This window comes from Microtus ochrogaster, chromosome 10 (assembly GCF_000317375.1).
Source record: "Microtus ochrogaster isolate Prairie Vole_2 chromosome 10, MicOch1.0, whole genome shotgun sequence".
Lineage (NCBI taxonomy): Eukaryota > Metazoa > Chordata > Mammalia > Rodentia > Cricetidae > Microtus > Microtus ochrogaster.
The window spans coordinates 81,823,321-81,849,999 of record NC_022016.1 but is presented as its reverse complement, the minus strand read 5'-3'; the positions used below and the strand labels follow the sequence as shown (position 1 = coordinate 81,849,999).

The 26,679-nt window shown below is 43.9% G+C and overlaps 2 protein-coding genes across 10 annotated transcripts in view; both read right to left on the bottom strand.

Annotated features, from left to right (window-relative positions):
- Positions 1-1,664: 1,664 nt before the first annotated feature.
- Vamp3 (vesicle associated membrane protein 3) lies at positions 1,665-9,599 on the bottom strand. The gene is made up of 5 exons (XM_005353669.2): positions 8,340-9,599; positions 6,466-6,550; positions 4,533-4,691; positions 3,822-3,873; positions 1,665-3,272 (listed from the first exon to the last, which is right to left on the bottom strand). Coding segments are annotated over exons 1-5 (315 nt in total). The 5' UTR covers positions 8,342-9,599; the 3' UTR covers positions 1,665-3,255.
- Positions 9,600-10,101: 502 nt separating this feature from the next.
- Positions 10,102-26,679, bottom strand: part of Camta1 (calmodulin binding transcription activator 1) — an 805,451-nt gene continuing 788,873 nt past the window's right edge. For 3 of the 9 annotated variants that reach the window (XM_026782146.1, XM_026782151.1, XM_026782155.1), the window contains 4 exons: positions 26,362-26,382; positions 24,977-25,170; positions 23,926-24,000; positions 10,102-13,333 (listed from right to left, as the gene is read on the bottom strand). In XM_026782146.1, the coding sequence (XP_026637947.1) occupies positions 13,270-13,333; positions 23,926-24,000; positions 24,977-25,170; positions 26,362-26,382 (354 nt within the window). In that variant the 3' untranslated portion in view covers positions 10,102-13,269. Of the gene's footprint in view, positions 13,334-21,445; positions 21,477-23,925; positions 24,001-24,976; positions 25,171-26,361; positions 26,383-26,679 lie in introns of all 9 variants that reach the window. The other 6 variants (XM_026782147.1, XM_026782152.1, XM_026782149.1 and 3 more) reach the window with 3 other exon arrangements.

Below are 26,679 nucleotides of genomic sequence, written 5' to 3'. Positions count from 1 at the left end.
CATTATACAGCTATTGTGTGCACACCTGAGCAGAGATTATTGTACTCTCTGAGGACAGGACAAAAGTCTCTACACTCAACATACAACACAAATGACCCCTGAAAGTCTGAGATGATGATAAAGAAGAAGCTGGTGGAATGGGAAGGATGGAGGTTAAGGGAGGAGGCAAGAGGATTGGGAAATGGACTGGAGGATGTTTTCACTGAGAAGGGGAAACTGAGCCTCAGTGGTGCCTTGGGGTGAGGGAAGTGGGTGGGCCGACAGCGCTGAAGAGCACTGCATCTGCCAGGCCATCCCGGTGCAGAGCAGGTTAGTTGAACCTGTGAACATGTGAGCCAGTCCGAACGGAAGGGCCCGACTATCCGTATTTACCTATCTGGCTGGTGGGGGTATGGTGTGCCAAGGCCAACTTTCCAGATTACTTCCAGAAGACCATATTTTAAGAAACCCACAGGCCACATCCTACCTTCAAGCCAGCTCCTAACTCAGCTCTGTACCGAGAAGCACTTTCATTTGGGGTGTGTGACACTGTTGACTTTATTGGGTCTGGAATCAGCTGAAAGGCAACCTGCTGGGCAGGCAATCCTGGAGGATTTTCTTGCTCCGATTATAGGAAGTGGGGAAGACCTACCCTATGTAGGCAGCAGTTTTTGGCGGCAGCCCAGGTAACGGTGATGGAAGAAGGATGCTCTGCTTTTTGCCTGTGAGCCTTCACTCACTGGCAAGTTCATCTGCCCTGATGTGGCTGCACTTTGCTGTTACCAGATCTCAGCTTCTCTGGGCTTCAACATGGTCCGAAGACCAGAGGTTTTCCAGGAATACCCCCAGCCTGCAATGCTGGATTGGAACTGCAGAAGCACTTGGCCTCATGAACTGAACAGCTACTAAGTTCTCTGTAAGGGAATGGTGGGTTGGAGCAGATCAGTTCAGCACACCCCAAGGCCAAGGTCTCAGCACAAAGGAGATTTATTTGCCCCAAAGGAACAAAGGGCAGAGAATAAGAGACAAAGATAGGGGATAGAGGATGAGGGAGAAGGGAAGGGAACAAGGTAGAAGGGGCAGGGATGTTTGTCCTGGAGGGAGACAGACGTGATCCATAGGAAAATGGCAGCTTATAAAGGAAAAAAGGGGAAACCCCATGTTTGGATGAGGTCTTTAATTTTAATTGGGCATGTTAATCAGGTGGGCCAAAGGGGGTTTTTTGATTGCCGGACTTCAGTACTTTGACAGCTGGACCTTGGTAGTCAGTCACAGGAGGAGAAAGTGGCCGAACAGGGGAATAGACCTAGGGGGCTAGCTTTAGGAATGTAATCTAATGTTTTTTTAGGGAAGGAATAGGAGAGAAGGGCAGGGCCTGCCAGAGTCATGTCTGTCATGCTTAGGCCGGCTACAGTTCCATCATTCCCAGTCTCTTCAGTGTGAAGCAGATGATATCATACAAGCCAATCTAATAAACCTTCCTCTAATATATATTTATCTTATCAGTTCTGTTGTCCAAGGGAAGCCTAGCACAGGACGGGATCTCCAGCTGCTCAGGGAAACTTGTGCTGCAGCGGGGGGTGGGTAAGAGACAAAAGGTAGTATGTGGTGTGGGGAGCAGCAAGGAGAAGTTTTAGGACATGGATCAGGTGTACCCACCCTGCTTCAAGGAACACAAGGCAGGGTCATGTTAATAAACAACTTTATTTAGGACATCATAGCGGGAAAGTTCCCAGCTAAATGCACAGACAAGCGAGGTATTACTGTGTTAACGCAGGAGCCAATAAGTTACATGGGTCTGAGTATGGAGGAGACAGCACCAAGGTTGTGGGTCAGACCAGTACAGAGGCCCTAGGCTGATGCTGCTTTCCCATAGCGGGGCACACTTTCAATAGTTATACTGTTTCAGTAATGTCAGGGGAACAAATAAAAAACTGGATCCAGATTCCATTATGCCTTGACTGATGCCACTTTGCACACACAAAATCCAGGGCATTCTAGTGGCACTGCCATAGGCAAAGAAAGCCTGTTTCTTCCTCACTGATTTCTTATGTTCATTCATGCTTGAACTCTCAACTTTGAACCATGCCTTGATGAAAGTCTCAGATACACAACAAAAGTGTTTCAGATGGCAATAGCTATGGCTTAAGAGCAACAGGCATCTCTGCTTAGCTCTCCACTTGGAAGTGGCCAATACCTCACCTCAAGCATAATACAGAAGACCGGTTTAGGAAGTGGGGTATGAGCAAAAGCAGAAAACAGCATTCAAGATCTCTGGTCTGTGCAAACTGACGTGAGGCTGCGGAGCTCCTGCTCACACTGCACTAGCGACCGCAGCCTCTAGTTCAGTCTGCAAACTGCTGACTAAATGCCTTATCTATAGGTCTGACTTTAGCTTACCTCTATAACTCTATAAAAGAAACCAAATCTGAAGGAGTAGCATTATCTACAGCACAGAAAGGACTGTAAAAATGCTGAAGGCTCACACAGAATTAACACTTTTTCTTGAAGGGCACCTTGAGTTACATTTGGCACATTGTTTGAATTTGTCTATTAGGGACAGACTTACAGACATTTTATTTGTATTTAACTTTTGGCAAAAATACTTTGGTCATAGTTCTACAAAAACATCTTAAAGGGTTATTTTTGATTAAAATACTCTGAGAAGTGATACACAACAAGAACAAAACAGTAAACATCTTCACACCTAACATGAGAGCATCTTAAATACAGCAGGAGTCAGTAGTGCTTACAGAAAGGAGGGTCCTCTTAAGGAAAAGGAGCCAGTATCAAAATAAGGCTCACCCTGTTATTGCCACCGATGTTTACTAGGCAGTAGTGTTCTTGGAAGGCACAAGTTGGGAATCTAATCACCCAAAGGTTTGAAAATGTGGTTTTGAAGACGATGTCAGATGTGGGGACAACTGACTTGAATAGAATCCCCTTCCTGGAATCCACAGCGAGTCATCAGTGACAACATCCACCTCGACTCCAGCGCTCTGGAGCAGCAGAAGTCCTCTTTCCTAGTCGGTGCATAACTCTGTGAAGGCACTGTGCAAAATGTGGGCAGGGCAGCTCACACCCCCATTTGGAGTGTATATTTAAACAAAGGCACATTTCCTGAACTGTATGTAAACTAACAAAAATAATCATTTGGACAAAAAACAAACAAACAAACAAAAAACCAGTAGGTAAGCTCAATAACATAGCAGGTTCTAAGTAGAAAGTCTTGAAAACGCTCCTGAACAGTAGGCTTCGGTTTCACCAGGTTCTTCATTAAGAGACACACCACACTAAGAAGCAGGGAAGATTTAGAAACAGTGAAAGGGCAGTTTAGTCTTTTTGCATAAATACTCAATATGGACTTCTACTGTCTAAATAAGGACAGGAAGAAATCAATTTGGCCAGTTGGGATGGAGCAAGGTGGTCTCAGCTAATCACTATATTACACAAAAGGAAACATAAAACGACACAGGAAAGAAAAATTGACCAGTCAGTAGGAATGATATTCCAGTCTCAAAAAATTAATGTATGTATGTATGTGTGTATGTACCTATCTATCTAAAACACCAGACTTTATTACACAAATCAAATATTTAGGGTCAATATGGTGCTGGTACATGCCTATAATCCTAACACTTGAGAGGTTGAGGTAAAAAGATCACAAGTTAAAGGTCAGGTTGAGTTGAACAGTGAGACTCTGCCTCAAATCTCCCTCCACACCACCATCCCAAAAAACTCTCAAGTATTCAAATTATTTGGTAAAGAGAACCTTGGAATGAACTAACCTTCACCCTTTGCTCCTGCACATGCAAACATCTGTGAATAAGGGGTGAACTCACCAATAATGATGATGACAATAATCACCAGGACACTGATCCCTATCGCCCACATCTGCAACAAGACAGGTCCATTTAACATTGCAAAAACAGACAGACAACGCTCACTGAAATAGCAAGCACTGTAGTGTGAAATAAGTTATCATTTCTAAAGCCTAAATTTAACGTTTTCAGTTAAGGCCTAAAATTTAGTTATGGGCTTTCAAAAATGTGTTCCAATCCTCCACGGCCCCTGGAAAAACAAATTTCCACACAAGCTACTGATTGTCCCATGTATCCTTTCTAAAGAAAGCATGACAGAAAAGTATTTGCAATGTAATCACAGACGCTCTCATCTGCTAACTATGTAAGCCTGCTTTGAGCAATATTTGTATGTGGCTTTCTCTTCTTTCATTGAGCAGGAGAACTTCTCAGCATTTAACTTTTGAAATCAGAGTCTTTCCTAGAATGGCCTGCAAACTGAGCATCAAAGCCAGAACTACCTTATCAGTGTGTTCTCAGGTACCTGGGCGGGGATCTAATGCTCAGGGCTGGTTTGGGACAGTTTTATTCTGCATATCTTTTAACTTTAGTACAAAACATGAGATTGGATTCCAAGCTGTGGGCAAGGAAAAGTGAAGTAGACTCCCGGTTGGCTCAGATCCACCCAGAGTCACAGAATGCAACACTCTGGCACGGAGGGTCTAAAGGGAAGGTCTGTCAGGAGGGCATTACCTTGCAGTTCTTCCACCAGTACTTTCTCTTCAGCTTGGCAGCACTTGTTTCAAACTGAGAAGCACCTGCCTGCAGTGCATCTGCGCGATCATCTAGCTCCGAGAGCTTCTGATCTCTTTCTAACACCTTGTCCACGTTGACTCTCATGATATCAACCACCTAAACGGACATGGTTCCAGTTACACAAGAAGGAGAGGAAGAACAAAACTCCACATGAACTCTACAGGCACCTCCCCCGCCCAGGACAGCATTTTTTACTTTGAGGTAAACTTTCACTTAAAAAAGGAGGCCCAGGTCTTTGTGATAAATCCATTTAGCAAACCGGTGAGAGAAGGGAACGTCAATAATGGGCAGTGCTGGGGAAATCCACACTACCACTGCATGCCACGGTGAGAGTCAGCTTCCTCTAAGGTCTGAAACAGAACAGGGCACTCACTTTCATGGCTCTACACTGGCAGTTCTGGCCAGGGCAATCAGTTAAGGAAACAAAGATATCCTAGTTTAAAGTAAGAGGATATCTACTGCTCCACGTAAGAAATTCTGGTCTACAGAGTTCTCGAGACTGAGGACGGCCTGGGCTACACTGAGAAACCCTATAAAAATATAGAAGTAGGGAACCGGAGGTAGTTCATCAGTTAAGTGCATTGGCTGCACAGCAGCTGACAACCTTCTGCAATTCCAGTTCTAAGGGTTTTGATGCCCTCTTCTGGCCTCTGTAGTCACTGCACACATGCAGTACACACACATGCAGTCAAAACACTAACACAGATGAAATAACAATAAATCTTGAAAAAAAAAATCCTTACTGCTGCCCTTGGTCGTGAGGTCGTGCTTGGCACCAGGCTAGCGGTCATGATGACCCTGCTTCAGCATGTATGTGACCACTGGGTTACTTGTCCCTGTGGGATTTGTCTTTGGATGCTATCTAGACATAAGGGATGACCAAAAGCTAACGGCCTTCTGGAATAAGACTATGCTCTTTCAAAGGGAATTGAGACCTAATGAGGAGGTTAGTTGGAAGTAAAGCCTGGGGCTAAATCACAGGATGTTTACATTTTAAAGTTATCAGAGAAATAAAAATGTTTATTATTTTTAAAAAATGAATATGGAAATGTTGGCCTGAGGTTCTCACAGTTTACTGTACACATGAACACACCCAAACAAAAGACATTGTAAGAGTCCTCTAGCTTGAGAGTTCCAGAGAGAATGCTGGGCTACAGCAGTTCCATCTTCAATGTGTCCCTCAGCAACTGCCAAAGAAAGCGTCAACAAACCTGCCTATACCAGGTAACTAGTAAACCTGGCTATAGGACACACAGCAAACAAACAAACACCAGATCAGAAAGACTTGACCCTTCTTGAACAATCTAATTACCCCATCCTACAAAGTGGCTCTGAGGACAGGGTCATCTGTTTTAGGTATCTGATTTGATAGTAGATAATTAAGTATGAAACCAGGAAGAGTCCACTTTGTGCTTAAAACACAGCTTCTACAACATGCAGGCAAAACACTCCTACACATAAAAAATAAAGAATTTGAAAAAAGAGAATATGGAAATACTGGTCTGAATTTCTCACAGAATCTTCCCTGTGGTCCTCTAACTACACATCTAGAAAGAAGACGTCTACATAGTCAAAATTTATACTTGCACATTGATGATGCTTTTTTTCTAACAGTAATTTTTTTAAAATTATGTATGTGTGTGTGTCTATGCAGATGCATGCAGCTGCCCTTGGAGGCCAGAGTTAAAGGCAGTTGAGTGGCCCAAATACGTGTACTTGGAACCCAACCTGGATCCTCTGCTAGTAGATAGAACAGTAAGTGTTCCTAACCACTGAGCAATTTTCTGCAGCTCCAGTGACTTTCCTGACAGAATTCTACAGAATTCCCATGTCTGTTTAAAAGTTACACTTCAGCATTTTAGAGCACTACCTCATCTACTTGATTCTGTGTCTGCTGGAGTCTGCGGTTACTGCCAGCGGCAGCACTTGAACTTCCTGAAGGCACATCTGTGGCCCTGAAAGGTAGAAGGCAGAAGCATGAGTATGTTATGATTTCCAATGTACTTACATAAGCCAGACTTGGTAAGACAAACACGTAATACCAGTGCTCCTACAGTGAGATGGGAGGGAGACATGAGAGCTTTGGGCACTTGAGGGCCAGCTAGTCTGAGAAACGCAGCACCATCTGAAACTGTCCTCTGTTCTCACACATATACCACGCCGTGTGTGTGTATAAACTTTCATGGCAGGACTCAGTCTTATAATGAAATTTTTTAAAAAGAAAAAAACAGTCCTGCAGTAAGAAATAAAGGCACTAATGCATTTTTTTATACTCCCTTGATAATTCCCAAGACTGTCCCAGTTGATGGTGACCAAAGTCTGAAACATTTCTTGTATCAATGAAGTGCATGATTCTAAGACTGGATACCTCTACTTTTGGTCTTCTTAAAAAAAAAAAAAAACTTGCTAGGGGCTGGAGAGATGGCTCAGCAGTTAAGAGCACTGGCTGCTCTTCTAGAAGTCCTAAGTTCACTTTCCAGCAACCATATGGTGGCTCACAACCATCTATAATGAGATCTGGTGCCCTCTTCTGGCCTGCAGGCACAACACTGTACATGATAAATAAATTTAAAAACCCAAACTTGCTTTAGGACACACAAATGATTAAGGGCACCGAGTATTCGCCTGATTTTTTGTTGGGGCAAGAACTGTCTTATTATAGTTAGAAATAATCACAAAATAGCAAAATGGAGAAGCAGTGCTTGGGTTTGTGTGAATGGAAAGGTGGGCTGAAGCATTACTCTCTTGGGAAAGCCTTCTTCCACAGGTTCTTTGAATGCTCTTTCACTCACGCCCACTTTTCATAACTACTCTTGCTTTGAAATCCTTAAGACCTCCATTAAACTCCTTCTGTGTCTACGACAGCACCTAAGGTGAGCCTCGCTACACAGCAGTCGTCCTGTCGGTGATACAACAGTTCTTTGAAGTTTGCACCGTGTCTATCACCAGGACACGACACTTTTGATGGCTGTCTCACAGAACTCCGGGTCTGGGAGGGAAACAGATAAACCGAGCTCTAGGGCCAAAAGGTATCCATGTGTCCTATGAATCCTAACAGCTCTCTGAAGAGGGTAGATAGTCTTCCCCTCTTCATCTTACTAAAATTTAGAATGAATATGTAGCTGGCTAAAGTGAAGCCAGGTCCAGTTTAATTCTTTGAATGAGATGTCGGGCACAGCAGTCTGACCAGGTACATCTTAAGTGGTGTCAACTTTGGGTAGAGGGATATTACCCATTTACAAACAAGAGTGTTTTCTGCTTAAAAGGGAAGCGAAACCCACGGCCAAGGGCTGCTGGGACCGCCGCAGCTCTTCTGAGGACGCCACCTGGGCCTCACCCCTGGCCATGCTCGGGTTTCCCGCACTTTCGGGGGCACCACCGCGCAGAGAGCGAGCCTCAGCTCGGGGTGGCCCCCGCCCCTCCAGGACCTCTGGGAAGGAACCACGGGGTGTGGCGGCAGCTTCCTCTGGAAGCCGGTGCCCCACCCTCGCCCTTCCGCGTCTGCCCGCCAGCCCGCGGGGCACTTCGGGACGCCGCGCCACCCCGACTCGGCCCGCAGCGTCCGAGGGCAGAGTGCACCCCGGGGCCACCGCCCACTTCGGGCCCAGGGCGCTGCGCGCAGGCCCGCGAGGCCTCCACCCGAGTCCGGGTCCCAAGCAGCGGCCACCACGCCTGACGAGGGTCCCAGGAGGGGGCTGCGGCCCCCGGAGCCAGCCTCGCCTCGCAGCGCGGCGCGTCACTCACATTTTGGCGGCAGCGGTAGTGGCGGCGGCTACGAGGGTCTGCGGACTCCTGCGGCGAGCGACCGAGGCTGTGGAGATGGGCGGGGCTTCGGTGACGTCAAGAGCAGGGGCCGGACAGGAACCGAGGAGGAGCTCCCGGCCGCGGAGGGCGCGCCGGAAGTGGGCGGGGCCCAGGCGCGACGCTTGGGCTGTAACCGCCCTGCCGAGCAGACCGGGAGGGGCCAGAGCTCGACGGGGGAGGAGTGGGCGGGGCTAGGGCGCTACGCCTGCGCCTGCGCCCTTGGGCTGGCTCTTCGACGCCAATGAATCTCAACAGCTTCCTCAAGCGTCGCCGCTGCCCTGTCTCTAGCCCTGGAAAGGCAGTTTAGAGTAAGAATGGGTGCGTTTTACATTTCTTTGAGCCTGCACACGTTGTCTCTGGGTCGTGACAACCTTAGAAACAGCGTACGTGCCTAACGTTCCAGAATAATCTAGTGGTCCTGAGAGACAACCCAAGTTCTTTTCCGAGGAAGGTAAGAAGCAATAGAAAGTCCGCTTGGAGTCTTGGCCACAGGGCTTGGGATAAGTCCCCTCTCGTGTTCTCGCCAGCCATGGCAAATATTTGCCATCGCACGGATATTACAATGCCTGAAGGGAGCCTTGACGAAGAAAACTCTTAAGTTTCTTCGTTTCTCTAACTCTCTGGCCCTAGCAGAGGAGGTTCTCAACCTTTGGTCAAATGGGGGGAGTAGCTTACGTTGCAGTGTATCCCAACGTGCTTAAACAGACCAATTAAAGTCAGTTGGTGGACTCATTAAGTGAAAACCACTAAGCCGTCTTCCACTTCAATATAGTAATTAAAAAAGCAAACGTGTATTGGAAATGAGAGTGTGCCACGTAAGTGGGTATTGGGTTGAGTGGTAGCTATGAAGAACGTTCCAGGGAAGTGCATGTGGACACAGTGGGCACAGAACAGGAGAATTGGGGCTGAGCTTAAGTAAAAACAAATGCGAAGACAATGGCATTTAAATGGAGTGGGTTCCAGAAAGTGTTAGGGGCTCCTGTGGGGAGATTCAGTGTGAAACAGTCTGGCACTTGTTCGGAGCTAGATCTGCTGAAGTGAGGTAGGGAGACAAGCAGAACTCCTCAGTGAAGAGGACTGGACCTTTGTGAAATGGGGGTGAGATGGGAGGACTAAGGGAGGCAAGCTGGAAAAGGTCTTTTTTAAAAAACTACCCAGTAGAGCTGGGGAGTATAGCTTACTTGGTAGAGTACTTGTCTAACATGCAGAGTCCTGGGTTTGATCCCCAGAAACACATAAGACCCTGCCTGAGGTGGATCTCTGTGAGTTCAAGGCCAGCCTGAGTTCCAGGACAACCAGAGCTGTTACACAGAGAAACCCTGTCTGGAAAAAGCAAACACAAAACCCCAGCCTGTTGGCACCCATAATCTCAGCATTTGAAAGCTATAGGAAAAAGGCAAGAGGTTCAAGGGCATCCTTGAGCTTAAACAGGGAATTTAGGGGTACCCTATGCTACATGAGGACAGGTGGATTTAGAGTAAGATCTGTATTTATCATTCAAGTACCTGCACTTAAGACAAATGATTGTTGTCTTGAGAAACCACACAATGTAGGTGGAAAGCAAGTCCTCTGGGAAAGTGGCTCTAAGTGAAACACTGGGTGTGTAAATCCATTGCATGTGGAAGATAAAAACTACTTCCAGTTCTAACTATGATCTCAACCTCAACACCCTGGAGGTCAGGTTAAAGCAAAACACAGATAATATGGGGAAATTTTCTTCATTTTTAATTTACAGCAGAAAGAATATAAAGCATTCAGAAAACATTTTCCATATTTTAAGGGCAATTCAAAACATTTTGCATGGTTTCCAGCAGCTGAGTTCTTCAACAGATCCATTGACTCAATGATGCTTTACATGCACAATTACAAAAATAAAACTTACAAAAAAGAAGACATCTAGACTAATTTTACATGCAAGTCTCAGGGACCCCCCATTGGGCGCCAACTACTGTGTGGAACTGCCATAAGCGACCGTGCAGCCAGAAAGGGGTTCGTTGTAATGTCTTTATTTCATTCACACAGTACAGCTGATTTTGAATGGGTAACAAGGATAGCAATTAAATCTTCAGGAGACAGAATAAGGTTAGCTATTAATTTTATAATGAAATCCTACTCCTGGCACTTGGGAATTCAGATTATCCAAGAAAGCTGCGCCTACCTATCACCTTATATTCAAAATTAAGTGTCACAATCAAAAAAGGTGGTCAGAAATGCTTTGTTTCAGTGGAAGTACGCTTCGACCTCACCTAGAATTCACAGTTGTACTGGTAGGTTTTGACCCTACTTCTGTCCCCTCCATAAGAACTTCCTAATTCTACGTAAGTCTCTATCTTCCAGAATTTTCTAACTTATTGAGCTAATAATGTGGCATGTGAAACATTTAAAAAAATAAATGTGAGGGTTGAAGCAAATCCACTGAGGTCATTACTCTGGTCACATGATCAGTTATCTGAACCATAAGCAATGGAGTAAATGTATCCAAATCCAGTATTAATATAGGATATTCTGAAAGAGCTGGCTTCACATTCTATTCCCTGTTATGAATACAATTATGTTTTTATAAATTGTCCTCAGACAGGTCAAACTGTGTCAAATAATAGGTATGGGGGGTAGGGGCAAGGATTCCAACAGCGGCAACATAACCCACACATGTAAAAACAAAATCGGGTCAGGTCAGCTTACAAATGTACAGGTGGCTGCTAGTTGTGGGGCCGTCACTGTTGTCCGCGCTGATCACGAGCAGAGAGACGTACACTGTACAGTAATCTGAGGTTGGCAGTGAAGGGAGTAATTAAAAAACAACTACGATTATAGAAAAGGCACCAAGAGCACTGACCCCAGTGTTGTTTTTAACCACAATCTTTTTGTTTCTAGCTTCCTTCTGAAGACACCAGTTTAAAGCTTATTTGTGAATATTTTTAGGCTTCACAGCAAGCCTTGAGTTTAACTCACAGTTGGCAGCCAGAACCATGTTTTTGTTTTTTTAAAAAAAATCTCATACCAACCAATTCTCACACTTAACCTAGGATTTTAAACTGGCATTAGCAAATGCAAAATTGGTTCTCTCTGTTTGACATTAATAGTTTAATTTAAAAAGCATCTGTTTCTTTGGCTCCTCTTACATGGAAAGAGTACTACACCACGGCATCCCTTCAACACCAGCCTCCATGGTTTCTCACTTTTATTTTTTCATGTGAGCAAGTTTTTATTTTTTGATTTTCAGCAGGAGATATGAAAATGCCTTTTTTCTAATTTCACACTAATTCTTTTGTCAAATTTTAATTGTTCTAATGTTCTTTGTTGGTGTGAGCGGATGGTGTTAAGTTCTGTAAGGATTCATCTTATGATTATCTATTTTGCAAAAGTAACTTAATTTTCTTAAGCAATATTAGCATTCACATTACTTGGCACCTTTGGCAAAAAAATTTTTTTTAAATAAAATAAAGTAAACTCCTGGTAGCCAAAATTAAATGTAAACATATCCTTTTTTTTTTAAAGTAATGCTACTCTGCCTTTTTTCCTATTTCTAAATACAGTAGCTCTCTTTTATTTTTTGCAGGTTAGTCATGCTTTAGCAAAATGTTCTTCTACAGAACATTTAAAATAAAGTACTCTTATAGTGAAATAAAGTTTTTTTTGTTTCATTTTACAGACCATAGCCACTAACGCTTTGCTTTTGTTCTTTTTCTTGATTTCATGCACATCTTTGTTTTAATATATACAATATGTACAAACAATACATCCACATTGTTCTCGCTCATTCAGACAAAACTATACAAATAATTTCATCTTGCCATCTTATTGACCTTTGTGAATAAAATATTTAGCAATTAATATAACCCCTTTCAAATATTTTCTCGCTTTTTTTTCATTCCTACCTTTTATATGTACACAGAAGCCACTCTGTTTGGATGAGATAGAGCCAAAACATGGAATTTACTGGCCAAAATGCAGCACCACACTGGTCGTTTAGGTGGCAAATGTCCAGGCAAGGTTTATGATTCCTTGGAATTACTACGGTTTCCAAGGTTACTAAAAAAGGCTACATGCGTTACCAATTCTTAAGTAATTCTCATTGCAAGTGAAAGTAAGGCCAACAAATTAAAGTGCTGAACATGAGAAAAGGGACGAGATGATCACTATCCTCGCAGGTCCTTGGGAGGTGGTGGGGACAAGAAAATGGATTTAAATTCTGTAAGCTGTTTCTCGTTATTTCCCGTGCATTACCCATTTACCACACACCCGCCCCTCTGCAAATTTTCACAAAACATTGAAAACCTGCAGATGTTAAAAGTTGCATTAAGTGTGCTGTAGAGATTCAAACAAACGAATGAACAAACAGGAAAAAGAAAAACGAAACAAAACAGCGAAGGAAATGAGAACACACAGACTCAGTAATGACTCGGGTGATCTAAGCCCTCCACTGAGAACCAAAGATTCAGCTTCTTGGAAGTAACCGAAGGTGCAGGCACAGCACTCCTTGTGTTGCTAGCCTCGCCCCACCTGTTCTTAGCTATATTTTTGGTATAAATATTTGTACAGTTCCACACGATGTTTGAATACAGCCCTAATGACAAGGAAAGTGGCTTCTTCCTAAGATGAGGAAGCCCTTCCAGTTCCTCCTGGTGTCTTGTTTTCCTGTGATCCAACAGAAGATTGAGTTCCAAGATGTCTTGCTGATCAAATTAAAAGTTGTCCATGAAAGTGCAAATGCAATGACCAAAACATTCTTGTTAAAATCCTGCAGCTGACTCCCCAAAACTGCAGAGGGATTGTGTGTGTGTGTGTGTATGTGTGTGTGCACGCGCATGTTTGTTGTTGTTGCATGTCTCTGCTAAAAACAGAAATGAAAACAGTCTGAGAAGCAATATCACATTGCTAAGGGATGCTGCTGTATGTCTTCAAGTTCCTTGGCCTTTTTCAATTCTTTCACTCTGGAAGAGAAACAAAACACAATACCAGGTGATAACTACAGAGTGAAACTGTGACCAAATAAAGGAGAGGGCCGACACCCCAGAAATGAGAAGCCCAGACAAGCCCCTTCTGAAGACTGACAACAAGAAAACTTGAGAAATTGTTGGGAGAATATTCCAAGAGGAAGATGTGACCCTGTGCTAAACATGGAAAGTTTTACATGGAGTGCTCCAAGAGCAGAAATAAGCCATTTGCTCCATTGTGCCTAATCAAGAGTGACACTCAACGCTTGGGAATGTTTAATTATTTGAGGAATGTCTTCCTCTCTCTGATGGACTGTTTGGAATGCCCCACAATTCCTAGGGAATTGTGTAAACTAGAGAATTGGCACACACCTTTATTTAGCTGTAAGTAGATCAGGGACTGAATCACTGTTTTACTCCTAGACTCCAGATTGCTGGCTACCTTGAACCTGACCCAACTTACACCAAGCTCCTCTTTCCCACTCCCCTATATTACCAAGTCTTGGATCTTCATAATTCTTGGTTCCCTCCCATTCCATACTATAACTTTGAAGTTCATGTTCCTTCTCAGAGCTCCAGGAAGGATAGTAGTAGGATCAGTACCAAAAAGGGATTTTGTTTTAGTTATCAGAAATACTAGAGTAAACAAATTTAACAAGGACACTCGTGGAGGGCTCAAACCAGCAATTTGTTAATTGCCTCTCCAATCTACACTTAAGGTAAGGATTTGCCATCACAAACGTGGTGCCCAAAGAGATAGGGTGCATGGGAAGAGCTGCAGGTTCTAAGAGCATCCTCTGCACACTGCAATGGCAAATGCACTGATGGCAGAATGGTCAAGTGCAAAGCAGTGCTTGCTGTGTCGGGCAGTCTGCAGATGCTACATGCCACAGAGTAACATCGCTCCCCAGAAGTCTGCATGAGAAAACCAAGAGTTTCTGAGGACTTCCCTACATTGCCCCAGTGACAGAACAAGAAAGCATCAGATTGGCAGTGGGCTTATTCAGAAGTCAGCCAAATGTGGCCTCTGATTCTGTCCAGGGTCTCTCCAACTGTCTATACCAGTCCATTAAAAGTTATTCAAGATGAGTGCTACTATCTTCTAAATACACTTAATAAGACTCAGGCAAATAGGAACATTCTTGGAAACAAAATAAAGTACTGCTGTATTTATTGGAAATGAATGGGAAGGAATATATATTCTAAAAAATTTAAGAACTTTCATATTTACAACCTTGAAGCAGAATCATTTCTTAGTACTGTGAAACCCTGATGTGATCTCTTCAGAGAGAGAAGATGTACTCTTTTGGAAGAAAAGCTTTATCCTTTATATTAAATCGCTGTTACATATGAAAACTTGCTTATTTAACTTAATATACCAAACCTAGCTTAGTATGGGTTATTTATAAATGGAGTGTGATCCCCAACCTATCTTGTCCGTCTTTCTTAAAGCTACTTTTTTTTTTTTAAGACAGGGTCTTTCTGTGTAACCCTGGCTGTCTTGAAACTCTCTCTGTAACCAGGCTGGCCTTGAACTCAAGAGGTTCACCTGCCTCTGCCTCCCCAGTGATGAGATTAAAGGTGTGCACCATCACCATCCAGCTTAATATTCATTTAACAGTTAAGGATACCATAGTATATTAGATCCTAGGATGTGGCATCATGTTGCAGTATAGAATTGTGTATGATTACAGGCCCCTATTTTTGGACATGCATACTTGATAAATGGCTTCTTAAAAATTGAAACATGCTATAGGTCGGTGTTCAATTTTTTAAACATGCAGCATCTAGACTAACATCCCTTTTGGCTGGAACAATGCAAGGCATGCACAGATGCCAACCTCACTTCCAGACATGCAGTTCTGTGCTCACGCAGACCCATCTGCCAAAGTCCTGTAAGATGTACATGCTATGTCAAAAATCACGTTTTGTCTGTGCATTAGCACAGAACTCATTCATAGCATCACTGCTGAGACTTCTAGTTTCAGAATCTGATAGCACCACCCATAAAGACAGCCCTTCTAGAACCATCAGAAATGCTTTACACACATTGAGTTCATCACCGATGTGAAATAAAAAGGAGAGTGAAATGTTTTAGGCAACTTCATATCAAAGAATCTATAACCAGTTCATCAGGATAGACATAGTAAAGACTATTCATCTAGTTAAACTGGTCACATTTGATTTTGCAGTCACCCCCAACTCCGCCACCGACTTCTTTTGGAACCAATGTCAATTAAGTTTTCACAAAAGTTTAAATTAATGCTGAAGTAATTATGAATTAATGATGTTCTCAAAGACCACTAAGAAGGGGGTGTGTCCACACACAGACGTCTATATGGGAAAACTGGGAACATTCCAGTTTTTAGGTATGTTAATCTCATCATGGAATTCTCACACTATACTGGGACGATGTCAAAGGAGTGAAATACCGTAGAACTTTTCTTTACACAAATGTCTGCTGAGGGGTGAACTAGAGAAAAGGGAGTGTGGAGAAAATCTAATCGTACTCCAGTGTCGTCAGAGGTTGCTGAAAACCTGTGACCTTATAGTGACTGTATTCTAAAAGTCATTCTCTCTAATTTATAACTGCAGAACGTGATTCATAGGAATCAAGCAGGCTGCCTCAACTTGTGTAGCTGATAAATGACAGAGAGCAACTTGAGCCCATGTCTGTTTGACTTCAAAGCCATTCTCTTCCACTTCAGTGCTTCTAACAGACAGGTTTTTAAAAATTCCTCCTATGTTGTTTATTCCAAAAGACTTTAATAGGAAAAATAAATGTGAAGAAATACTATACTTTGGATGGAACTGAAAGTGATTGTTTTCTCCATTCTAGGATAGCATCCTCCATGAAGTGCTGTATTGAATTTAATTACAATGTTATGGGGGGAACACCCTCATACAAAATGCCCCCGTTGTAACAATTCTGGATCCCTGAACCATGCATAAAGAATATGCCTGTAATCCCAGAAGACAGCCTGCCATGCTAGACAGACATGCCCTTTTGATACCAACTCACCCGAGACAGCAGGAAACAGACCTGTGCCACCTGTCCTACTGACATCACAAAGGGGCTTCACAGCATTTGAACAGATAACAAGATGGAATAGGTGTCTACGTTTTCCTTTAAATCAAATACCAGGCAGATAAAGTCATGTATTCAAGTTATATTGCCTCCAAAGAAAGTTTATACCTCTAAATTGATTTGGGATGATATCTGAAGTAATAGAATTTTTCAACAAATTCTAAGAAACGGAAATTTCAAGTATTTCAAATTTTTTTTACAAAAAAAAATCAATATTGCCTTATTAGTCACAGACCTAGATAATCACTAAACCTTTATCAACCAGAAAGACGTGAAGTTTAGCAATCATGTCTGTGTCTTCCTCCTTGCTCATGTGTTTATTCTCTATGAGCGACAAGAGATACGTGTTTCTATATTAACTATCATGCCTGTTTAGCATTCTTTAAGATGTTTCTTTAAATTTTTATTTTAGTGCATGTGCGCACGCAGGTACGAGCACATGCCAAGTCCAGAGGGCTCTTTCAGGAGTCCATGTTTCCCCTCTATCATAAATTCTGAGAATTCAACTCCAGTGAGTGCAGCAGGAACCTCTACTCACTGAGCCGTATCACTGGCCCTAAATGGTTACTGACAACTTCATCTTATAAATGTGTTCATATGACAGAAACTAAAAAATTCAGTAGAAAAATAATTCATTTTTGTTTTACTCAAACCAAAATCAAATGTCTGAAGCATTTTGCTTGGTATCTCCTGTGCTCTAGGCAGGTTCAGTACATGAACTTGGTAAACATAGACCTGAATTTGTGAAGTTAGATTCCTAGTTGAAAATGCATAACTTGTGTTTACTGCCCAGACAACTTAGAGCGCAGGCACTTAGTCAACCTTGTGCTCACAGCAGCTAAGGATTGCTGAGGTCTGGGTTTTCTTAAAGAATTACAAATAGGAGGCTCATATAGGACTAAGAAAGAAGTGCCCATTATCTAGCTATCTATGAATGAATTGTACTTGTTTCTGAATCCCATTACCCAGAAGACAGGCAAACTAGTTTTCCATGTCAGACTACAGACAAATACAGGACAGAAGCTACGGTTCTTATAAGGGCAATAGGCATTGTTTGTTTCCTTTAAGGAGAGCTATAAAAACCACATTTCTATTTTTAATTATGCATATGTGTGCATGTCTATGTGGGGCATATGCACAAAAGTGTAGATGCTCTCCCCTGGAGCTGGAGCTACAGGTGGATGCCAAGAACCCAACTTCCATCTTCTGCAAGAACAGCAAGTGTTCGTAACCACTGAACCATCTCACCATGCCCAGGACCGTATTTCTGACTCTCCTCTCAGTAATCTGGAAGGTACTCGACTAGCTTGGAGGTACAGAAAATCAGGACATCAAGCCTTTGAGTTGTGATCTTTCAATGAGTTGTGATCGTTCAAATATTAACATTACCAGAAAAACCCACGATTTTTCTCGAGCATTCTAGGCTGTAAATAATTGACACTCTGAGATACCATGACAGTACAATCTCAACTACAAACAGAGAGAAAGCTGCATTATAATGGACTCGAGTAATGTAAAAGCAAAGCCCTGAAAGCCAGCAGAAGCCCACAGGGTTGACTCCATCAGATTTCTAGTGAGAATTTATGAATAAATGGAAAAGGCCTGCTTCAGAAACCCTAGCGAACAATGGTCCATGGGAAAAGCGTCAGGCAAAGCCGCTCAGCCAGAGAAATGCTTCATGAGTCAGTGGCTTTCAGCAGGCAGAGTCTCACGGTACTGGCCGTCAAAAATCCACAAGGCAGCCTGATGCTGCTTTCTGGTTAGTTACCTGTTGCTCTCAGGGCTGCAACAGCTTGTGGGGGATTTAGGAAAAGAGAGATCTTGCCATATTCCAGAAATCTCATTTGGATTGCAAAATAAAAAAGACAGAGAGGCCCAATAAGAATGACAGAGAGCATGTTGTCTGCAATTTAACACACACCACTGTGTTCCAAAAATATTCATTTCCTAAAAGAGGCAAGTGAGACACAATTACTTTGAGATTCATGACACATTATTCCACATTCATTTCTGACTTCTTGAATGCACAGGGACACTTGGAATCCAAACCTCATGCCTATTTTACTAAAGATTTAGCTAACACGTGTGTGGGCCCTTGACCAACTGTTGGCCTTTCTACAGCAGTACCCTTTCAAGTGGGGTCAGAAAATGCCCTTGGATAAAAGGATACAGCAAAGCAAATGCTGGTTTGTAACTTCCAGAAGCTGGTAACAACCTGCTGCAAAAAGGAAAGGGTTTAAAACCCGGTTCTCAAATACAGGAAAACCTGTGGCCTAAATATTTGTGATTGAACATGTTACCTCTTCTTCCTCTAAGAGAGACTGAGACCTGCACCCGCCTTTACTGAACACGAGCAGAAAAGCAGTCATTTCCAAATACAGGTTATTAAATGCCACAGGGATCATAGCCCTCCTTGACTGTGGGGAAAGGAGACACCTGTCTAGGAAATACCGAGAATGGCCTCCCTCATTTATGAGGGACACAAAAGGACTGTCCTCAAAACACAAGAGCAAAACCAATCTGTATCTTTGTGTTCTCATGCATTTTCAGCCAATTATATCAATACCTTGAGGCCAAGTTGTTTCCTGAACATGTATCTCAGTGGTTTGGCTGTAAAACTGGGCAACACTAAATGAGACACATCAGAAGTCCGTGTGGAAAATGGCACTTCCCCTATAGACCTTTGGAAATTTTCTTAAACCTTAACAGAAAACTAATGTATCTAAGAGAAGAAAGAAAGAAAACAAAGCCCCAAGCCAAAAACCTTCCCACAAGCTTATTAAGTTGGTAACTCCATTTTCAGTTACTGGGTAAATCAGGAGGTAAGCCTGGGTGAAAGGCCAGACACAAATGACCTGCACTAGAAGGGTACTTTCTCAGACACAGAGGTAATTTTGGGTCACCCTGCAGCTGGGACGAGCCCGTGGTGTCCTAAAACTGCTGATGGTGGTGCCTACCTTTGTGGCGGTCCTTCTGCTGTGGACCTAAGTAAGAGTTTGGTCAACAGCATGGTTCACACTGCATCATGAAATTTAACTGTCCATTTCCATTACTTCTTAACACATAAACCTCTGACTGATTTTCTGTACTTTACAAACTAACAGAATAAGCATGTTATCCTCTTTGACATGCCATCCCAGGTATACTGAAGGAATGCTCAGCTCCCAAGGAGTTCCACTTGGGGACTACAAACGGGGGGGGGGGGGGGGGGCCCCGGGGGGGCCTTGGGAGGGGGGGGGGGGGGGGGGAGGGTGCCACTGCAGGTTCCTGAGGAAGAGAGAGGGAGAGGAGATCTTATTGGCAACTGCAAAGCCATAGACAAGTCATTTCTCAATAAAGAGCTAGATAAATGGTCCCATCCCAGAAGGACCCTCAAACCCTCCTGACTCCTCTCTCTCAAGCTCCCTGCTGACTGCGTGAGACATGAGGGATGTTATGAAATTCCAGCTTCCCATGCATGAGTGCGAGTCTTCGAGTTCATGGCAGAATGCAGCAGGCACTAGAGAAATTAAAGTAGGGACTCCAGTTGGCACTGAGATCACCTTTAGAAAATGTGCTCTTGACAATGATCACCACTGACATACCCGAAACTAACAAGCTTCAAAAGTGCGTAAGCAACCACTTCTAATAAAAGGTCCGTTCCTTTCAGCAGGCTCTACGAACCGCATTTAACATGCAAGCTACTACCCCTGAGTTAAACTGAGTGCTAGGCCATGCACCTGTCTTCCTGGAGGGGTCGCTGTCATGTCTGATGAAAACAAATGTTATCTGTGTATGCAGTGGATGAGGTGGAGCCTCGTCTACTTCAGGCACAGATATCTCCAAGAGGCTCTACCACATGGGACCTGAATGCTCTTTTCAAATGGCAAACAACTGTCTAACAGAGTGGAAACTGCTGAAGTTACCAGCATAGCTGGGTTTCTGGTTTTGTTTCCAAGTTTCTCCTTCAGCAGCTATTCATAGTTGGCTTGTTTTATTTCTGATTTTAAAGCAGTCACAACTGTTCTACACATAAGTCACTACTCAGGAAAAACTTGTAAAAACTCATTGTCATATCAAGTTGGCAAGGCAGTAGCCTGTAGAGGCTGACAGAGGTAACCTCCATGCAACACTGATCTAGCGTCCTCTCAAGTGTTACATAAGAAAAAGTTACCAGAGTTTGCTCAGGTTCCAGTCCAATGCTGTGAGCTTTATGAAGGTTTCCTGTGCCTTACAATGCATTTCAGCTGCACTTTGCCGATGCTCCTGTGCCTATCTGCAAACTGGGATCGTATTCTCAGACCTCGAGAACACTGGCAATGTCTACTGCCTACCTAGTGAAGACACTGTCTTTAAAACACAAACGCTTCTGGAGCAGCCACTCCCAGATGTGACACGAATCTCTCAGCTCAGATCGCTCACACGTTTTCATCGGTAACTGCAGTTCAGTGCTGACATCCACGAGCCTTTTGTGTACGCTCAGTGTCCTAGGCAGGCTCTGAAGGGCAGCGCCCTAGCTTCACTTTCCTCACAGCACAAGGGAAGAGGGATTTAAAAACTGAACTCTAGGGCCAGGGCGACAGGGAAGTAGTATCTATAAATAATTTTTTTTAAAAAAAAGCCTAGTACTTCCTAATGGGCTTTTTTGCCTAAGAAATTTTGAGAAAATGAAAGTTGAGGAAAAGATGTAGCCAGGTATTATAATTACAAAACCACTTGCTGAATTTTCCTTGTAATACAGCCTCATGTAAGCAGGAAGGCCTGTGTGGAAGGCACTCCACCTGGTCTGAGCATGCTGGGCAGTGGTCTCAAAAGGTCCCTCCCTCACACTTCCTCATGCATATGAACCTCTACCTTAAGTGACTGCTCTCCTGTTGCATAAAACAGCAGTGTTAGTAGTCAGGGTTAGTTTGTATTTTTCATTCAGAATGGATGTGAAACTTACTGGCAAACCTACGCTGCAGCCCCATGCAAGCAAGCAAAAAGCAAAATATTGAAAATGGAAGATAAGGGTAAACTGGCTAGCAGGCAGCTAAACTCACCCTTTTGTACAGCCTATGGTCCACCAGGGGGCTTTAGACAGTAAAACAACACCAGAGAGCTATTAGCATGTGAGGGTCACAGCAGAAATCTTAGCAATAGCTTTATGTCAACCAGAGACTACCAAGTGTTTTCTTCAGTGGGGAAGGAAGAGAAGGGTGATGGCAGGGGATGTGAAATGAGCAGGAAGAAAACCCATCAACTTGCTTTTAAAAACCATTGGGGGGTCAAATGACTTAGAAATGGGACACCTGCTGATTTCTGAGGCCACTGTCTACCTACCTTGTTGAGAGGGTACCACGAAGTTTTCTATTTAATATAGACTGTAATGCTTCTAACAGACAACAACCATGACAGTGCTGCTCCTGAAAGCAGTGCTAAGCAAACCAGAATGGTCTGCACACATCCAGGGAAAACACAAGTTAAAATAACCCTCAGGAGAGAGGTCCAGGACTTCGCCATGCTCCTTAATGCTAAATGAACACACAAAAATGGAGAGTAATACACACTTCCCAGCCAATAGCAAAGGCTCCTGCTGTTGGCTTGTACAATTTTCTATCATCTGAACCACAGAAGGCCAACAAAAGAGCAACAGCCTTTATTTTTCTGCAAACTGTGAGCAGACACAGCCCCAAACCTGATGCTCTCTTCACAGCAGACCTTGCCAGCCCCACTGGTTAGAGCAGAAACTCAAGACAGGTGAGACATTAGGCAAATTCTTCCCAGCAGCTCAGAGGTAAGAGCAGGGTTCCTCTGTCCAGCCTACGTTAGGAAGCAGCCTTTTATGCAATCATATTTTCAATATCTTACTCATTCAACTCGCCCACTGTAAACACAGACCACGCCCTCAGAAGGAACACACACTGGAAACTCAGTGCAGGGTTTCAGGTAGCGTTGTCTATACTCCTTTTCACACGTGCATCTGAACTCAACACAGCACAGTTGAACCTTCAAATGCTCTTGAAATGGCCTCAAGAGCAACGTCAGGGTCTGGAGCAGATGAACCAGCCTCATCAAGTAGAGCAGTGACTGCATAGGGGTTAAGTCTACCAGTCTCTGTGCTGGACAGTCTTTTGGGGACTCTCATTCTACAGGCAAAAGAAGGGGGGGCAGTGACCACGTGAGGGTATAAGAAAAAGAACCTAGGGAGTTCAAGGTATTTTACCAACTGAAGAAACTCAGCTGTCCTACCAGGTTGTGAGCGCACAACTGCTAACTGAAACACAAGGCATGACAGCAGAGACAGGAGAAGGACTCTGGGAAAACATGCAGAATCACTTTCATTATGTGAAGAACACTCTATAGTTTACTATCCCTTTCCTGCCAGGACTTCCTCAGTCAGCTTATTCACACTGGTATTTCATGTGCTAGCTCCTGGGGCAGGAGTAGGAGAGGATGGTGGTGGTGGTGGAGGTGAAACCTTGATCCAAGGCAGGGAAGACAGCATCCAGGGGATGTACCTGATGTCCCGTGTTCCATCTAGAGACTGCCTGGCATCTTTCTACAGTCACACAGATGTGTGTATGTGTTGACTTAAGTAAGAGTTTAAGTTCCCAGTTAAACTTCAAGCAAGTCTCAAGGGCAAAGTATTTTCAAATATTAGCAACTTAAATGGCTTTAAGAGTAAGAAAAACTGAAGTGAAAGCTCTGACATGAAACTGAACGCAAGGCTTTCGGGATGGTTCAACAGCAGAGAGCAGGCAGCACGGAGCCAGCTCGAGTCTGCCGCTCTCACACGCACAGCTCCTGGTGCCTGGGAAACCATACACTACATGGAGGGGAGTCTCAGTGCAGGGCCAGCGGCCACTGTTACAGACTCCTGACTTCATCTACGCAGAGAAAGCGAGGCTCCTCTCCAGCCCCAGAAGTCTCAGTCTTCACCAAGAAAGCTCCCATGTGAGGAAAGCCTCCTCCAGCATGGCTCCATGAGAAGATGCTCTGTCCTCTGTGTTCCCTGCTCTCACCTTGGACCAAATCAGACTGGCTCTCTGTGGTCAACTGAATGGAAATACGTATTATCTTCTACATGTCCAGCAGAGGGCACCAACTGCTTAGTGGAACTTCCACAGGCAAAACACTAGATGGCATTTAAGCGTCTTTTTTCTTTTCTCCTTGATTTTCTGTGTGGATGTCTATTAGCAGAGTAAACACACAGTGAAGCCCATAATGCGAACTGGCATATGAGTTAAAGAGGTTAAAGAGAAATTTGAACTAAAAGCTAAGTCCAAGTAAATTACATGCACGCCCAAATCAGAACAGGAAGACATGGTTTTGGATCTCCATGGTCAGACACACACACCTTCTCAAATCGTTCCAGCCCAAGTGGCAGTGCCTAGAGTTCCACCACCCTGGTATGACTGGAGTGCTTACCCCACGCTTGCTGGAGGTCACTAGCACTACACAGAGCCAGCCAATGGCTAGGAAGGTCAGGGCTGTTTGGTTACTATTGATGAGCACAGTGAGAGATAAGGACTTGGTGTACCTGTGACGACAGCGACGTAGAAACCTCATTATTTTTCGAGCAGCTTGGTCCTGCTTTTTGGTCAGCAAACTGCTCCTGAAAAAGCCAAAACATTATCGTCACAAGAAAGGTTCCATAAAGCTTATAGCACAGACACTGAGAAGTGTTCTGATTTACAGGCTAGGAGACTTCCAGTTAAATGGTTTGTGTCACATGTCCAACTGCGAAGCACACGCTGCTTCCACAGTGACTCTCCCATGCCTTTGTTTTCTGTGTCTGAGGCAGCGGCTCCAAAACCCCCAGTGATTTTCCTGCCTTCATCTCCCAACTGCTGGGGACTACAAGCATGTGCTACCTTGACCAGTTTACGTGATGTCGGATATGAGCCCAGGGCTTTGTGCACGCTAGGCAAGCACTCTGCCAACAGAGCTATGGCCCTCTCCCAAGCTTTAAGGAGGCAATATGAAGATTAAAATCCAGAGGATGCCTCCATATGCTCTTACAACATATGTCTGTTTGTCTGGGGTAAGACAGGGGTTTGCTGTGTAGGCTAGGCTGGCCTCTAGCTCATGATCCCCGACGCAGCCTCTAGAGTTTTGGGATTACAGGTGTGTACCGCCATACCCAGGTCTCTCCCAGTTGTTTTCTTTTGGTGGAAATAGGCCTTCTGGCAGTAGCCAGACCTCCTCAGTGCAGGAATGAAGTCGTCTGAGCTTGATTCTCTCTTTAGGCTATTTTCTGTTTTTAATCTTCAGGCTGCTACTCTCTCAGATGTAGTCACCGAGCTTTAAGTACTCTTTCTAAGTAATTAGTGAGTTCGGAACACTGCAGAATGATGCCTCCTTAAGTATAAAATTTAGTTTTGACACATTTTAACTTATACTGAAGTTAGCCAGTGACATTCAAGTAACATGTGGCAGTTACAGAAAGGATCTCAGAGAGAGAACAACACAGGTATTGCTAGACAAAGCCACAACACCTGGAGTAGCTGGAGACAGAGCTGCTGCCGCGTCTCAGGCCCTGCACCATGCCAGGCAGGTCTTCCCCCGCGCCCTGCAGGCATGTGACCCACCTAAGCTTTTGCTGCACGATGACTGCTGTTCTGCGGGCTGGCCGTCTCCTGCCACACTTCTTGTAACTCCGGTAGAAGTTCTGGATCAGCACTGCAGCTCGCCGGCTCTGCTGGAACCGTTTCTGCTCATAGTAACTTCGGAATTTGCTCTGGATGAGGATGGCCGCCTGGGTCATCTTTTTGTAAAGTGCATACTGCAGGGGACACAGAAGGAACGGGACAATAACAACGGGAGCCAAAAGTCCTCTGAGCTCAGGAGGTAAGAACCCCTCCTTCCTACTCTCATCTTTGATGGGGCTGACTCCAAAACTCCAACAGCTATCTTCCATCTAGTCTTCCAAAATAGAATGAACCACTTTCAGGACAGCCTGCAGGCAGCACGGCACTTCCATCCTCAGACAGCATCTTATTCTGCCTCTTCTGACGATTTCTAGTATATTTAAGACACTTGAGTCCAAAACAATTAGAATGTAACATTTAAGCAGTGTTTTAAGGTGAGCATTTGCTATCCAATTTGATATTGCTTTAACCCTTACTATGTCTCCTGACTCTTCTCATTCTGCACCACCTAGCAGTCAGCACCTCTTTCTAACTAATTTGCTCCATGCCAAGTTTCTAATGGAGCTACAAAGTCCCAAAAACAAGGCTTATCATGAAACGCTGACACCTTTAAGCCATTTCATCCTGCAAAAGATTAATACTCATTAGACCCACACAGTGGCCATGCAATGACCTTGGAAGGCTGCCAGAGTTGTGAGCTGCTTAGAGGCCAGTGGCAGAGGCCTTCAACCCAACATGCTCCACAGCCACAGCCCAGTGGCCAGGCCTGCTTCTCAACCAGTCTCAAGTTTCTAACACAGTGAAGTCACATGAAGAAGGCAACTTACTATTATAAGGGGACAAACTACTCAGAACCTTAGCATCCTTAGCTGTGCCATAACACAAGGGAAGGAAACTGACTTCTCAGAATGTCCAAAAAGCAAATCACTCTGATCTCTTCTGACATGCTTTACATTCACTTCCACCCAACCAAAAGTCCTTTAAGGTAAGAACACTGCATCCTACGGAGCTTCTCTGAGTCTCGTCATTTTGGCCTGACGATAGAGCATATTCTGATCCTTGGGATCACCGTGAAGCCCACCACAGAAATACGGTATTTGCTTAATATTCACGAGGTTCAAAGTCACTGATCTGGTGGACTGACCTGGTCATAAAAATGTCTACCTACTATCAAAGCCCAAGCCAAGTCTACTAGAAAATTCACAGGTCCCCAAGGATAGATGTGGTATGGCTAGGTGGTCTGGCAAAGAATGTGTGTTTGGTGACGGGTGTGCAGTCTGTGACTCTGGTGGAATGGTCTGTGAGAGGACTGGGTGTAGCATTACCTTCAAGGCTATCCATGTCAGCTTGGGGAGAAACAGAAAATACAATACCGTTAGATTACCGAATACAGGAAACAAACCAAAACCCAAAATCAGTGCAGCTCCCAACCAAAACCAAAACCAAAACCAAAACCAAAGAAAAGGCAGCCTGGCTATATTACTGCCTTCTGCCTTCTAAAATATCAGTCTCAAGTGTCACCATTTCCAAAGATAACCACTTCCATCTCCCTAGCAGCAGGTGACATTCAGCAGGGATCTTTCTTTCTTTCTTTCTTTCTTTCTTTCTTTCTTTCTTTCTTTCTTTCTTTCTTTCTTCTTTTT

Bases quoted from the DNA above. Each gene is read 5' to 3' on its own strand.
- Vamp3 (XM_005353669.2), bottom strand. The intron at 4,692-6,465 runs GTAGTGCTCTAA...ATGTCCGTTTAG, and splicing joins CACAGAATCAAGTAGATGAG to GTGGTTGATATCATGAGAGT. The intron at 3,874-4,532 runs GTAATGCCCTCC...GTCTTGTTGCAG, and splicing joins ACTGGTGGAAGAACTGCAAG to ATGTGGGCGATAGGGATCAG.